The sequence below is a fragment of the Oncorhynchus mykiss genome, chromosome 27 (assembly GCF_057628025.1).
Source record: "Oncorhynchus mykiss isolate SJ-2025 chromosome 27, ASM5762802v1, whole genome shotgun sequence".
Taxonomy (NCBI): domain Eukaryota; kingdom Metazoa; phylum Chordata; class Actinopteri; order Salmoniformes; family Salmonidae; genus Oncorhynchus; species Oncorhynchus mykiss.
This window is the reverse complement of record NC_143048.1, coordinates 2,457,458-2,474,530: the sequence shown is the minus strand read 5'-3', so window position 1 is coordinate 2,474,530 and position 17,073 is coordinate 2,457,458. Positions and strand designations below refer to the sequence as shown.

Genomic DNA, 17,073 nt, shown 5'->3' with positions numbered 1-17,073 from the left:
AGCTTGATAGGATCTGCAGAGAATAATGGGAGAAACTCCCCAAATACAGGTGTGCCAAGCTTGTAGCGTCATACCCAAGAAGACTTGAGGCTGTAATCGCTGCCAAAGGTGCTTCAACATAGTACTGAGTAAAGGGTCTGAATACTTACAGTGCCTTGCGAAAGTATTCGGCCTTGAACTTTGCGACCTTTTGCCACATTTCAGGCTTCAAACATAAAGATATAAAACTGTATTTTTTTGTGAAGAATCACCAACAAGTGGGACACAATCATGAAGTGGAACGACATTTATTGGATATTTCAAACTTTTTTAACAAATCAAAAACTGAAAAATTGGGCGTGCAAAATTATTCAGCCCCCTTAAGTTAATACTTTGTAGCGCCACCTTTTGCTGCGATTACAGTTGTAAGTCGCTTGGGGTATGTCTCTATCAGTTTTGCACATCGAGAGACTGACATTTTTTCCCATTCCTCCTTGCAAAACAGCTCGAGCTCAGTGAGGTTGGATGGAGAGCATTTGTGAACAGCAGTTTTCAGTTCTTTCCACAGATTCTCGATTGGATTCAGGTCTGGACTTTGACTTGGCCATTCTAACACCTGGATATGTTTATTTTTGAACCATTCCATTGTAGATTTTGCTTTATGTTTTGGATCATTGTCTTGTTGGAAGACAAATCTCCGTCCCAGTCTCAGGTCTTTTGCAGACTCCATCAGGTTTTCTTCCAGAATGGTCCTGTATTTGGCTCCATCCATCTTCCCATCAATTTTAACCATCTTCCCTGTCCCTGCTGAAGAAAAGCAGGCCCAAACCATGATGCTGCCACCACCATGTTTGACAGTGGGGATGGTGTGTTCAGCTGTGTTTTTTTTACGCCAAACATAACGTTTTGCATTGTTGCCAAAAAGTTCAATTTTGGTTTCATCTGACCAGAGCACCTTCTTCCACATGTTTGGTGTGTCTCCCAGGTGGCTTGTGGCAAACTTTAAACGACACTTTTTATGGATATCTTTAAGAAATGGCTTTCTTCTTGCCACTCTTCCATAAAGGCCAGATTTGTGCAATATACGACTGATTGTTGTCCTATGGACAGAGTCTCCCACCTCAGCTGTAGATCTCTGCAGTTCATCCAGAGTGATCATGGGCCTCTTGGCTGCATCTCTGATCAGTCTTCTCCTTGTATGAGCTGAAAGTTTAGAGGGACGGCCAGGTCTTGGTAGATTTGCAGTGGTCTGATACTCCTTCCATTTCAATATTATCGCTTGCACAGTGCTCCTTGGGATGTTTAAAGCTTGGGAAATATTTTTGTATCCAAATCCGGCTTTAAACTTCTTCACAACAGTATCTCAGACCTGCCTGGTGTGTTCCTTGTTCTTCATGATGCTCTCTGCGCTTTTAACGGATCTCTGAGACTATCACAGTGCAGGTGCATTTATACGGAGACTTGATTACACACAGGTGGATTGTATTTATCATCATTAGTCATTTAGGTCAACATTGGATCATTCAGAGATCCTCACTGAACTTCTGGAGAGAGTTTGCTGCACTGAAAGTAAAGGGGCTGAATAATTTTGCACGCCCAATTTTTCAGTTTTTGATTTGTTAAAAAAGTTTGAAATATCCAATAAATGTTGTTCCACTTCATGATTGTGTCCCACTTGTTGTTGATTCTTCACAAAAAAATACAGTTTTATATCTTTATGTTTGAAGCCTGAAATGTGGTAAAAGGTCGCAAAGTTCAAGGGGGCCGAATACTTTCGCAAGGCACTGTATGTAAATGTCATATTTCAGTTTTTAATTTTGAATTAATTTGCAAACATTTCTAAAAACATGTTTTTTTCTTTGTCATTATGGGGTATTGTGTGTGGATTTATGACGGAAAAAAACTATTTAATACACTTTAGAATAAGGCTGTAACATGACAAAATGTGGAAAAAGTCAAGGGGTCTGAATACTTTCCGAATGCACTGTATTATCAAGAGTTTTCGCCTCCGCCCCTCTGGAAACCTGTCTCAAAGCTACGGATCAGGTTCAGCGTATGTGTTATTTTACACACGTTTCTCTCTTTACTCACCTTCTTCTGAAACATGATTAAGTAGCCTATGTCTCTGCCTCGTAATTCTGAACAGCTGAAATAAAAACCTTCAGAGATTTGAATGAACAAACATTCAAGGCCATTATGAAGGCTACAACCTTCTGTCTGTTGTAACAGAGTGCAGTTATATATGCAGGACACAGCCCTACATACTGCATTGGATCAAAAACAATCTGCGTTTTGTGTGATGATGTAGGCTAATCTTTGTAGTTGCTGCCATATCATAGTCACTAGCCAGAGTTGCTGAAAAAGAACACTACTACTCTGACTTCATGTCTGGCTCCTGCTTAGCCAATGTCTGCAATTATTATTATTTTTTAAATAACATGAAATCGCTAATTAGACTGTGCATCTGTGTCTTGCTTGGGTTTGATACAGTTGACGATGGAAGAATACATACACTTAGGTTGGAGTCATTAACTCGTTTTTCAACCACTCCACAGATTTCTTGTTAACAAACTATAGTTTTGGCAAGTCGGTTACGACATCTACTTTGTGCATGACACAAGTAATTTTTCCATCAATTGTTTACAGACAGATTATTTCACTTATAATTCACTGTATCACAATTCCAGTGGGTCAAGAAGTTTACATACACTAAGTTGACTACCTTTAAACAGCTTGGAAAATTCCAGAAAATGTCATGGCTTTAGAAGCTTCCGATAGGCTAATTGACATCATTTGAGTACCTGTGGATGTATTTCGAGGCCTACCTTCAAACTCAGTGCCTCTTTGCTTGACATCATGGGAAAATCAAAATAAATCAGACAAGACCTCAGGAAAAACAATTGTAGACCTACACAAGTCTGGTTCATCCTTGGGAGCAATTTCCAAATGCCTGAAGGTACCACGTTCATTTGTACAAACAATAGTACGAAAGTATAAACACCATGGGACCATGCAGCCATCATACCGCTCAGGAAGGAGATGCGTTCTGTCTCCTAGAGATGAACGAACTTTGGTGCGAAAAGTGCAAATCAGTCACAGAACAACAGCAAAGGACCTTGTGAAGTTGCTGGAGGAAACAGGAACAAAAGTATCTATATCCACAGTAAAACGAGTCCTATATTGACATAACCTGAAAGGCCGCTCTGCAAGGAAGAAGCTACTGCTCCAAAACCGCCATAATAAACCAGGCTATGGTTTGCAACTGCACATGGGGACAAAGATCATACTTTTTGGAGAAATGTCCTCTGGTCCGATGAAACAAAAATAGAACTGTTTGGCCATAATGACCATTGTTATGTTTGGAGGAAAAAGGGGGAGGCTTGCAAGCCGAAGAACACCATCCCAACCGGGAAGAACGGGGGTGGCAGCATCATGTTGTGGGGGTGTTTTGCTGCAGGAGGGACTTCACAAAATAGATGGCATCATGAGGATGGAAAATTATATGGATATATTGAAGCAACATCTCAAGACATCAGTCAGGAAGTTAAAGCTTGGTCACAAATGGGTCTTCCAACTGGACAATTACCCTAAGCATACTTCCAAAGTTGTGGCAAAATGGCTTAAGGACAACAAAGTCAAGGTATTGGAGTGGCCATCACAAAGCCCTGACCTCAATCCTATAGAAAATTTGTGGGCAGAACTGAAAAAGCATGTGTGAGCAAGGAGGCCTACAATCCTGACTCAGTTACACCAGCTCTGTCAAGAGGAATGGGCCAAGATTCACCCAACTTATTGTGGGAAGCTTGTGGAAGTCTACCCGAAACATTTGACCCAAGTTAACCAATTTAAAGGCAATGCTACCAAATACTAATTGAGTGTATGTAAACTTCTGACCCACTGGGAATGTGATGAAAGAAATAAAAGCTGAAATAAATAATTCTCTCTACTATTATTCTGACATTTCACATTCTTAAAATAAAGTGGTGATCCTAATTGAGCAAAGACGGGGCATTTTTACTAGGATTAAATGTCAGGAATTGTGAAAAACTGAGTTTAAATGTATTTGGCTAAGGTGTATGTCAACTTTCGACTTCAACTGTATGCTGCCTAGATAGCTTCATGCCCCAATGCAAAACTCTCCACTTTTGTTGTATTTGAGTTTTGTATTGGGGCAAAATACTATCCGTGAGTTTGTATGAACATGTTGATCATGTCTCTTGTGAACAACATGTAAATAGCTGCATGTTGCCTAACTAACTTCCTGAAAAAATAACATGAAATTGAGCTAGTGCTTAATAGCGTACTGAGAGACATGGAATGCAATAGTTCAAACATATACAACATAGTTTGTAGGCTACAACAGACAAAGGCGTTAGTTGGGGAAACGAAAGTGGAGTATTGCGCAGCAGCGAAGAGTGCCGCAACTAAGATAAATAAATACCGCACATGCGCAGAAAACTCCTTATCTTAAACTACGGCAAATCAAAGTTTGGGGAAAATCTGGAACCGCAGCCACTCCTATAGTCGATAGCTTCTCTTTCTCACTCTGATATGCCCTGTTATCCCTCACGCCCCACTGTAGCCTACCACCAAGGATGAACAAGGCGCATTACCTCATCCACGGCGATGCTGTCACTCTACCCTGCGGTTTAACTTTAGCGTGCGCGCTTGAACCAGGGGACACCTCGTTTTACGTCTGCTAGTAAAACCGAGAAGAGGCATAGTCTATGGGAAATTATTCTGAAGTCCTTGTGGCATAGTTTGAAATTTATGGAGCCATGGGTGTTTTTGTTTGAATTCTCATCAATGAAAAATATTTTAGGATGTGTCGGTGTAATGTATCGCGTTGCTTTGTCGAGGCTTTTCTGTGGTTTTCGATCTGCTGAGGGAAGCCAGGGATCTGGATCGACCTGAGGTGGCTGTACTTCAATAACCTCCACCGTAATCGTGTCAGATTGCGTGAATTGACGAAGAAACACTACAACCCAAATCAATGAAGATTCCGAGGCTTTTCCTGAAGAAAGGTGTGCATATGCTGCAGTGTCTCTGTGGAAAGCGATCGAAGTCGACTACAACCACGAGCGGTGAGACATCTTGCATGCTTCTTTCTTTCAGTGCGAGGTCTGTTCTCTAGTGGCGCGGGGGGATTCGCCTCTGCAGCGGTGTGCTTTCAGCAGTCTCCGTTTCTCAATGGGAGAAACAGTGAGAGCCATACATTTGAAAACAAAACAATTCGGCATTATTGTAGAATCATTAACTTTGAGACAAAATGCCTCCATCAATATTTTTGATTAAATTACTGCGAACAGTTAGACGTATAAAAGTCCCTATATTCAAACCAGTGGAGTCGCTTAAGTGGGCCACTGAGAGGCAGTAATTTCATACTGAGTGAGCATCTATCTACACTAGCCATGACACTTTAATGATAATCTTTCATCATCTTCTATTTTGTGTGTAAGTCGTGGTGATTTATCAGAAGACGTGTTTGTGTGTTGGAGTATGTATGTCTGTGTGATGCAGTGTGTAGATACATTAATGGGTGTATGTTGGCCTAGACTGTCAAGTGCAAAGTTTCAGAAGTAGCAATATGTGTATTGTGTAGGATAGATTGCTCATAACAGTGAAAGAATGTAATTGTATTCTGCAGCGCTGGTATCCCAACCAGCGAAAATGTCAAAACAAAATCTGAACTGCTCTGCCGGTGAGTTTTGCGCCCCAAGACTGATTCAGCACAATGGACAGCACAGAACCTTAACCACTGGTTTTTATCCGCAAACTAGCAACATAAAAGTAGACCACTACACTCGACTTACCAAAGTTAACGACAGCACTGTACGGCTACTACTAACTATTCACAATATTTTTCAAAAATCAATCAACCGAATGCCTCCCCCAAGACTGTGTTCACAGTGTGGTGGCTATGTATCTTTGTGAAAGTGTTTGGGCTTGCCTCTGAAATTGTATTTGTGGAGTTACGCTGTGCTTGCAGTTCTCTGGGGCAGGATGCCATGCCTCTCTCAGGAATTGTATGTGGCCCTGGCCTTCACAATGCAGAGGACAGTAGAAGGGCTGCAGAGGCTTCAGCACTGGGGCAGATGCACATGCAGGGTGAAAAAATGAATCTCATTTGACTAATAAAAGCAGGGCATTTTCCACATGGTGATCGACTGAGTCAGTTGTCTTTGTCCACAAGAGCTAATGAATCGAACTTCGTTCTGGGTTTGAATAGTATCTTTGAGCATTTGCTTGAGTGACAGAGGGGTGGGGTTTGGACTTTGAGGACTATTCCATTGGTCCCATTGGTCCAGGCAAGCTCAATCAAGCACAGCTAAAGTATTTGAGCGATTTCAAAAACTATACTGAACAAAAATATCAACGCAACATGCAACAATTTCCTGAGTTACAGTTCATATAAGGAAATCAGTCAATTTAAATACATTCATTAGGCCCTAATCTATGGATTTCACATGACTGGGCAGGGGCGTAGCCATGGGTGGGCATGGGAGGGCATATTGTAGGTCCACCCACTGGGGAGCCATATCCACCCACTGGGGAGCCAGGCCCAGCCAATCAGTATGAGTTTTTTCCTCACAAAAGGGCATTATTAAACAGAAATACTCCTCCGTTTCATCAGCAGTCTGGGTGGCTGGTCCCAGACGATCCCGCGGGTGAAGAAGCCAGATGTGGAGGTCCTGGGCTGGTGTGGTTATACGTGGTCTGCGGTTATGAGGCCGGTTGGACATACTGCCAAATTCTATAAAATGACTTTGGAGGCAGCTTATGGTAGAGAAATTAACATAAAATTCCCTGTCAACAGCTCTGGTGGACATTCCTGCAGTCAGCATGCCAGTTGTACTTGAGACATCTATGGCATTGTGTTGTGTGACAAAACAGCACAATTTAGATTGGCCTTTTATTATCGCCAGCACAAAGTGCACCTGTGTAATGATCATGCTGTTTAATCAGCTTCTTGATATGCCACATCTATCTTGGCAAAGAAAAAATGCTCTCCAACACAGGGACATAAACAAATTTGTGCACAACATTTTAGAGAAATAAGCTTTTTGTGGGTATTGAAAATGTCTGGGATCTTTTATTTCAGTTCACGAAACATGGGACCAACACTTTACATGCTGTGTTTATATTTTTGTTCAGTATACTTAAACCCAGGTATGAGTAAAATACGGGTCTAATGAGTTAAAGAGAATATTTGAGCCGAACAGTTAGTATGTCGTCATCTTCAGTGAGCCAGACACAGAGGCCCCGTTTGAATACTTAAGAATGCATCCTTTGTAATCTAAACTGATATGACTAGATACAGTGCATTCGGGAAGTTTTCAGACCTTTTTCCACATTTTGTTACGTTACAGCCTTATTCTAAAATAAAAACATTTCCTCATCAATCTACACACAATACCCCATAATGACGAAGTGAAAACAGCTTTTTAGATATTTTTGCATATGTATTCAAAATAAACAGTTTTCAGACTATTTGCTATGAGACTCAAAATTGAGTTCAGGTGCACCCTGTTTACATGGATCATTCTTGAGCTGTTTCTACAACTTGATTGGAGTGTACCTGTGGTAAATTAAATTGATTGGGCCTGATTTGGAAAGGCACACACCTGTTTATACAGTGCCTTGCGAAAGTATTCGGCCCCCTTGAACTTTGCGACCTTTTTGCCACATTTCAGGCTTCAAACATAAAGATATAAAACTGTATTTTTTTGTGAATAATCAACAAGTGGGACACAATCATGAAGTGGAACGACATTTATTGGATATTTCAAACTTTTTTAACAAATCAAAAACTGAAAAATTGGGCGTGCAAAATTATTCGGGCCCCTTAAGTTAATACTTTGTAGCGCCACCTTTTGCTGCGATAACAGCTGTAAGTCGCTTGGGTTATGTCTTTATCAGTTTTGCACACCGAGAGACTGACCTTTTTTCCCATTCCTCCTTGCAAAACAGCTCGAGCTCAGTGAGGTTGGATGGAGAGCATTTGTGAACAGCAGTTTTCAGTTCTTTCCACAGATTCTCGACTGGATTCAGGTCTGGACTTTGACTTGGCCATTCTAACACCTGGATATGTTTATTTTTGAACCATTCCATTGTAGATTTTGCTTTATGTTTTGGATCATTGTCTTGTTGGAAGACAAATCTCCGTCCCAGTCTCAGGTCTTTTGCAGACTCCATCAGGTTTTCTTCCAGAATGGTCCTGTATTTGGCTCCATCCATCTTCCCATCAATTTTAACCATCTTCCCTGTCTCTGCTGAAGAAAAGCAGGCCCAAACCATGATGCTGCCACCACCATGTTTGACAGTGGGGATGGTGTGTTCAGGATGATGAGCTGTGTTGCTTTTACGCCAAACATAACGTCTTGCATTGTTGCCAAAAAGTTCAATTTTGGTTTCATCTGACCAGAGCACCTTCTTCCACATGTTTGGTGTGTCTCCCAGGTGGCTTGTGGCAAACTTTAAACAACACTTTTTATGGATATCTTTAAGAAATGGCTTTCTTCTTGCCACTCTTCCATAAAGGCCAGATTTGTGCAATTGTTGTCCTATGGACAGAGTCTCCCACCTCAGCTGTAGATCTCTGCAGTTCATCCAGAGTGATCATGGGCCTCTTGGCTGCATCTCTGATCAGTCTTCTCCTTGTATGAGCTGAAAGTTTAGAGGGACGGCCAGGTCTTGGTAGATTTGCAGTGGTCTGATACTCCTTCCATTTCAATATTATCGCTTGCACAGTGCTCCTTGGGATGTTTAAAGCTTGGGAAATATTTTTGTATCCAAATCCGGCTTTAAACTTCTTCACAACAGTATCTCGGACCTGCCTGGTGTGTTCCTTGTTCTTCATGATGCTCTCTGCGCTTTTAACGGACCTCTGAGACTATCACAGTGCAGGTGCATTTATACGGAGACTTGATTACACACAGGTGGATTGTATTTATCATCATTAGTCATTTAGGTCAACATTGGATCATTCAGAGATCCTCACTGAACTTCTGGAGAGAGTTTGCTGCACTGAAAGTAAAGGGGATGAATAATTTTGCACGCCCAATTTTTCAGTTTTTGATTTAAAAAAAAAGTTTGAAATATCCAATAAATGTCGATCCACTTCATGATTGTGTCCCACTTGTTGTTGATTCTTCACAAAAAAATACAGTTTTATATCTTTATGTTTGAAGCCTGAAATGTGGCAAAAGGTCGCAAAGCTCAAGGGGGGCGAATACTTTCGCAAGGCACTGTATAAGGTCCCACAGTTGAAAGTGCATGTCAGAGCAATAACCAAGCCATGAGGTCGAAGGAATTGTCCGCAGTGCTCCAAGACAGGATTGTGTCGGCACAGATCTGGGGAAGGGTACCAAAACATTTATCCAGCATTGAAGGTCCCCAAGAACACAGTGGCCTCCATCATTCTGAAATGGAAGAAGTTTGGAACCACCACTAAGCCACTCCTCAGTAAAAGGCACATGACAGCCAGCTGGGAGTTTGCTAAAAGGCACCTAAAGGATTCTCAGACCATGAGAATCAAGATTCTCTGGTCTGATGAAACCCAGATTAAACTTTTTGGCCTGAATGCCAAGAGGTACGTCTGGAGGAAACCTGGTACCAACCCTATGGTGAAGCATGGTGGTGGTGGCAGCATCATGCTGTGGGGATGTTTTTTAGCAGCAGGGACTGGGAGAGTAGTCTTGATTGAGGGAAAGATGAACGGAGCAAAGTACATAGAGATCCTGAATGAAAACATGCTCCAGAGTGCTCAGGACCTCAGACTGGGGTGAAGGTTTTATCTTCCAACAGGACTAACGACCCTTGGCACACAGCCAAGACAACACAGGAGTGGCTTCGGGACAAGTTTCTGAATGTCCTTGTGTGGCCCAGCTTTGTCTTTATGGGGTGTTGTGTGTAGATTGATTAGGGGGAAAAACTCTTTAATACATTTTCGAATAAAGCTGTAACTTAACAAAATCTGGAAAAAGTCAAGTGGTCTGAATATATATTCCTGCCTGAAATTGCTCATTCTGATATTTCTTAATTCCTTTCTTTGAACTTTTTTGATTATGTTTTGTATTGACAGGTATTATTATTGCCCTGTTGGAGATAGAAACACAAGCATTTTGCTGCACCTGCGATAAGATCCAAAAACCTGTATACACGACAAACTTTTATTTGATACAACAGTAGCCTACACTTCACATTTGAACTTGCCTCTCTGCATTCAACATTTTACTACAACTTTGAAATTCATATTTTGTAGGAGATCATGAAGTTGATGGCTAAAACCCTTTGGCCAAAAGTTGTCTGAGCTGAATGAAGAAATTAATTGCCCTTTTACATGGATTTATATGATTTAAAAAGTTACAAACCATGCCTGCCTTTTCGTCTACTTACATTGTTTGAAATTACAATAAGCCAGAGAGTTGGACGTCCCATTTCTCATACCTCACAGTACTACTTTTGAAAGAAAATGAATGTGGACCAAAGTCTGGTTGAGTGGGTAACACTTGCTTCATGTACTTCCCTCTGTGGCAGGGATCCTGGTATGCACCTTACATTCTCTGCTCCCTTCACTCTGTCTCTCTGCTTCTGCTCATGTCCTGCCATAAAATTCAGAACAGTCCTAGGCTAGAAGAATATAACACCCTACCCCCTGGGCATAGATATAGATCTCTCCCATTCAGATCTAAGAGTGAAGCATCTATCAAACTCCTCAACTTGTTTTTGTTTTAAGTTACGATTGAATTAAATGTTATACTGTATGTGTTCTTTATTGTCATATGCCTTGCATGTACCAATTCTTCACCAAACATGAAGTTTCCTCTTAGAAAATAAAAGTGATTGGAATTGGATTTGAATTGGAATAGTTCATACAGAGGACTAATTAAGTCGCCGTGGCATGAGTAAGATTAATGTGCCTGTTAATGTTTTAGGACGGTATGATAAGTGCTAATCTATCTGATGTTGCGCACGATTTTGCCGACGGAGAAAGGCGACATCTTATCAAATCTAATTTTATTTGTCACATGCACATAGGTGTAGATCTTACAGGTGTAGAACTTACAGTGCAAAACATGTATTAGGTGAACAATAGGTAAGTAAATAAATAAAAACATCAGTAAAAAGACTGAAAAATAACAGTAGCAAGGCTATATACAGGAGCGAGGCTATAACAGTAGCGAGGCTACATACAGGCACCGGTTAGTCGGGCTGATTGAGGTAGTATGAACATGTAGATATGGTTAAAGTGACTATGCATATATGATGAACAGAGAGTAGCAGCAGTGTAAAAGAGAGGTTGGCGGGTGGCGGGACACAATGCAGATATCCCGGTGTCAAGTAATTATTTAATCAGTGTTCATAAATTCTAATTATATTTATCTGTCTGATGCCCAGAGGTTGTAAAGTTCTGGTCTTAAATAAAACAGACAGAATTCCCAGCTCACAATTGATCAGATCCCAATTTATTTGCAAGAGCTCTCAAGTTTTGACAAATACATCTCTTCTGATACCATCCTAAACTATGCACATACATACACACCAACAGGAGTCTAAACACAGTTTATAACCCCTCAGCTGACAGTTCCGGGCTCCCCCAGACACTATAACTCTGGAGGAGCTCTCCCTGTCCTCTCTTATCTCCACATACATTCCTTTCTTCCTAGGTACATGCCATATAACCCCTTCCTAATGAACAAACATTATTTAATACTACAAGAAAGACAGGGTATAATTATTGCCAGTTATAGTGCAGTATACCTCATTTAGTCATTATTGATTAAAAAATCCCATAACACCGGTTAGCCAATGTTCGGGGGCACTGGTTGGTTGGGCCAATTGAGGTAGTATGTACATGAATGTATAGTTAAAGTGACTATGTATATATGATAAACAGAGAGTAGCAGCAGCATAAAAGAGGGTTTCAGGGGGCACACAATGCAAATAGTCCAGGTAGCAATTTGATTACCTGTTCCAGAGTCTTATGGCTTGGGGGTAAAAACTGTTGAGAAGCCTTTTTGTCCTAGACTTTGCACTCCGGTACTGCTTTCCATGCGGTAGTAGAGAGAACAGTCTATGACTGTTGTGGCTGGGGTATTTGACAATTTTTCGGGCCTTCCTCTGTTACCGCCTGGTGTAGAGGTCCTGGATGGCAGGCAGCTTAGCCCGAGTGATGTACTGTGCCGTACGCAATACCCTCTGTAGTGCCTTGCGGTTGGAGGCCGAGCAATTACCGTACCAAATACAGTGGGGCAAAAAAGTCTTTAGTCAGCCAGCAATTGTGCAAGTTCTCCCACTTAAAAAGATGAGAGGCCTGTAATTTTCATCATAGGTACACTTCAACTATGACAGACAAAATGAGAAATAAAAATCCAGAAAATCACATTGTAGGATTTTTAATGAATTTATTTGCAAATTATAGTGGAAAACAAGTATTTGGTCACCTACAAACAAGCAAGATTTCTGGCTCTCACAGACCTGTAACTTCTTCTTTAAGAGGCTCCTCTGTCCTCCACTCGTTACCTGTATTAATGGCACCTGTTTGAACTTGTTATCAGTATAAAAGACACCTGTCCACAACTTCAAACAGTCACACTCCAAACTCCACTATGGCCAAGACCAAAGAGCTGTCAAAGGACACCAGAAACAGACCTGCATCAGGCTGGGAAGACTGAATCTGCAATAGGTAAGCAGCTTGGTTTGTAGAAATCAACTGTGGGAGCAATTATTAGGAAATGGAAGACATACAAGACCACTGATAATCTCCCTCGATCTGGGGCTCCAAACAGGATCTCACCCTGTGGGATCAAAATGATCACAAGAACAGTGAGCAAAAATCCCAGAACCACACAGGGGACCTAGTGAATGACCTGCAGAGAGCTGGGACCAAAGTAACAAAGCCTACCATCAGTAACACACTACGCCGCCAGGGACTCAAATCCTGCAGTGCCAGACGTGTCCCCCTGCTTAAGCCAGGACTTGTCCAGGCCGTCTGAAGTTTGCTAGAGAGCATTTGGATTATCCAAAAGAAGATTGGGAGAATGTCATATGGTCGGATGAAACCAAAATATAGCTTTTTGGTAAAAACTCAACTCGTCGTGTTTGTAGGACAAAGAATGCTGAGTTGCATCCAAAGAACACCATACCTACTGTGACGCATGGGGGTGGAAACATCATGCTTTGGGGCTGTTTTTTGTTTATTTATTTTTTACATTTTATTTCACCTTTATTTAACCAGGTAGGCTAGTTGAGAACAAGTTCTCATTTGAAACTGCGACCTGGCCAAGATAAAGCGTAGCAATTCGACACATACAACACAGAGTTACACATGGAATAAACAAAACATACAGTCAATAATTCAGTAGAACAAATGAAAAGGTGCAGTGATCTGTAAAATGCTCTGACAGCTGGTGCTTAAAGCTAGTGAGGGAGATATGAGTCTCCAGCTTCAGAGATTTTTGCAATTCGTTCCAGTCATGGGCAGCAGAGAACTGGAAGGAAAGACGACCAAAGGAGGAATTGGCTTTGGGGGTGACCAGTGAGATATATACCTGCTGGAGCGTGTGCTACGAGTGGGTGCTGCTATGGTGACCAGTGAGCTGAGATAAGGTGGGGCTTTACCTAGCAGAGACTTGTAGATAACCTGTAGCCAGTGGGTTTGGCGACGAGTATGAAGCGAGGGCCAACCAACGAGAGCGTACAGTTCGCAATGGTGGGTAGTGTATGGGGCTTTGGTGACAAAACGGATGGCACTGTGATAGACTGCATCCAGTTTGTTGAGTAGAGTGTTGGAGGCTATTTTATAGATGACATCACCGAAGTTGAGGATCGGTAGGATGGTCAGTTTTACGAGGGTATGTTTGGCAGCATGAGTGAAGGATGCTTTGTTGCGATATAGGAAGCCGATTCTAGATTTAATTTTGGATTGGAGATGCTTAATGTGAGTCTGGAAGGAGAGTTTACAGTCGAACCAGACACCCAGGTATTTGTAGTTGTCCATGTATTCTAAATCAGAGCCGTCCAGCGTAGTGATGCTGGACGGGCGAGCAGGTGCGGGCAGCGATCGATTGAAAAGCATGCATTTAGTTTTACTTGCGTTTAAGAGCAGTTGGAGGCCACGGAAGGAGAGTTGTATGGCATTGAAGCTCGTCTGGAGGTTAGTTAACAGTGTCCAAGGAGGGGCCAGAAGTATACAGAATAGTGTGGTCTGCGTAGAGGTGGATCAGAGAATCACCAGCAGCAAGAGCAACATCATTGATGTATACAGAAAAGAGAGTCGGTCCTTTTCTGCAAAGGGACCAGGACGACTGATCCGTGTAAAGGAAAGAATGAATGGGGCCATGTATCGTGAGATTTTGAGTGAAAACCTCCTTCCATCAGCAAGGGCATTGGAGATGAAACGTGGCTGGGTCTTTCAGCATGACAATGATCCCAAACACACCGCCTGGGCAACGAAGGAGTGGCTTCGTAAGAAGCATTTCAAGGTCCTGGAGTGGCCTAGCCAGTCTCCAGATCTCAAACCCAAAGAAAATCTTTGGAGGGAGTTGAAAGTCCGTGTTGCCCAGCAACAGCCCCAAAACATCACTGCTCTAGAGGAGATCTGCATGGAGGAATGGGCCAAAATACCAGAAACAGTGTGTCACGGTTTTCTGTATGTGAAAGAGAGTCAGACCAAAATGTGGCGTGGCTATTGCGATCCATGTTTAATAAAACAAGGTAAACACGAATCAAATACAAAAACAATAAACGTAACACGAAAACCGAAACAGCCTAATACTGGTGCAAAGTAACACAGAGACAGGAACAAGGACAATCACCCACAAAACCCAACACCAAACAGGCTACCTAAATATGGTTCCCAATCAGAGACAATGACGAACACCTGCCTCTGATTGAGAACCAGATCAGGCCAAACATAGAACTAGACAAACTAGACATGTAACATAGAATGCCCACTCAGCTCACACCCTGACCAACCAAAACATAGAAACATACAAAGCAAAACATGGTCAGGGTGTGACACAGTGTGTGAAAACCTTGTGAAGACTTACAGAAAACGTTTGACCTCTGTCATTGCCAACAAAGGGTATATAACAAAGTATTGAGATAAACTTTTGTTATTGACCAAATACTTATTTTCCACCATAATTTGCAAATAAATTAATAAAAAATCCTACAATGTGATTTTCCGGATTTTTTTTCTCATTTTGTCTGTCATAGTTGAAGTGTACCTATGATGAAAATTACAGGCCTCTCTCATCTTTTTAAGTGGGAGAACTTGCACAATTGGTGGCTGACTAAATACTTTTTTGCCCGACTGTATATGCATAGTCACTTTAACTATACATGCATACTCTCGATGTTGCAGCTGTAGAACCTTTTGAGGATCTGAGGACCCAAGCCAAATCTTTTTAGTTTCCTGAGGGGGAATAGGCTTTGTCGTGCCCTCTTCACGACTGTCTTGGTGTGTTTGAACCATTCTAGTTTGTTGTTGATGTGGACACCAAGGAACTTGAAGCTCTCAACCTGCTCCAATGCAGCCCCGTCGATGAGAATGGGGGCGTGCTCGGTCCTCCTTTTCCTGTAGTCCTCAATCATCTCCTTAGTCTTGGTTACGTTGAGGGATAGGTTGTTATTCTGGCACCACCCGGCCAGGTTTCTGACCTCCTCCCTTTAGGCTGTGTCGTCGTTGTCGGTGATCAGGCCTACCACTGTTGTGTCGTCTGCAAACTTAATGATGGTGTTGGAGTCGTACCTGGCCATGCAGTCGTGGGTGAACAGGGAGTACAGTAGGGGACTAAGCACGCACCCCTGGGGGGCTCCAGTGTTGAGGATCAGCGTGGCAGATGTGTTGCTATCTACCCTCACCACCTGGGGGCGGCCTGTCAAAGTCCAGGATCCAGTTGCAGAGGCAGGTGTTTAGTCCCAGGATCCTTAGCTTAGTGATGAGCTTTGAGGGTACTATGGTGTTGAACGCTGAGCTGTAGTCAATGAATAGCATTCTCACATACAGTTAAAGTCGGAAGTTTACATACACTTAGGTTGGAGTCATTAAAACTCATTTTTCAACCACTCCACAAATGTCTTGTTAACAAACTATAATTTTGGCAATTCGGTTAGGACATCTACTTTGTGCATGACACAAGTCATTATTCCAACAATTGTTTACAGACAGATTATTTAACTTAACTCACTGTATCACAATTCCAATGGGTCAAGAAGTTTACATACACTAAGTTGAATGTGCCTTTAAACAGCTTGGAAAATTCCAGAAAATGATGTCATGGCTTTAGAAGCTTCTGATAGGCTAATTGACATAATTTGAGTCAATTGGAGGTGTACCCGTGGATTAGAGGTCGGCCGATTAATTAGGGCCGATTTCAAGTTTTCATAGCAATCGGAAATCGCTATTTTTGGGCGCCGATTTCTGATTATTCTTTTTTAAACATTTATTTTTTATACCTTTTATACCTTTTATTTAACTAGGCAAGTCCGTTAAGAACACATTCTTATTCTCAATGACTGCCTAGGAACTGTGGGTTAACTGCCTTGTTCAGGGGCAGAACGACAGATTTTCACCTTGTCAGCTCAGGGGATAAAATCTTGCAACCGCACAGTTCACTAGTCCAACGCTCTAACCTTTGCACTCCACGAGTAGCCTGCCTGTTACGCAAATGCAGTAGAAGCCAGGGTAAATTGCTAGCTAGCATTAAACTTATCTTATAAAAAACAAGCAATCATAATCACTAGTTATAACTACTGATCCAGTTTAGCAGGCAATATTAACCAGGTGAAATTGTCATTTCTCTTGCATTCATTGCACGCAGAGTCAGGGTATATGCAACAGTTTGGGCTGCCTGGCTCATTGCAAACTAATTTGCCAGAATTTTCTTTATTTTTATGACATACATTGAAGGTTGTGCAATGTAACAAGAATATTTAGACTTAGGGATGCCACCAGTTTGCTAAAATACCGAACGGTTCCGTATTTCACTGAAATAATTGTTTTCGAAATTATAGTTTACGGATTTGATCATATTAATGACCAAATGCTCGTATTTCTGTGTGTTATTATGTTAGTTTGTGATTTGG

General features: G+C 41.8%; 1 protein-coding gene across 6 annotated transcripts in view; it reads left to right on the top strand.

Moving 5' to 3' along the window:
- Positions 1-17,073, top strand: part of LOC110507309 (fibroblast growth factor 12) — a 256,067-nt gene that overhangs the window by 174,181 nt on the left and 64,813 nt on the right. Inside the window, exon 1 of one of the 6 annotated variants that reach the window (XM_021587207.3) lies at positions 4,434-5,063. The exons of the other annotated variants lie outside the window; for them this stretch is intronic. Within the exon in view, the coding sequence (XP_021442882.2) occupies positions 4,973-5,063 (91 nt within the window). The 5' untranslated portion in view covers positions 4,434-4,972. Of the gene's footprint in view, positions 1-4,433; positions 5,064-17,073 lie in introns of those variants that run through there. 6 annotated transcript variants of the gene reach the window in all.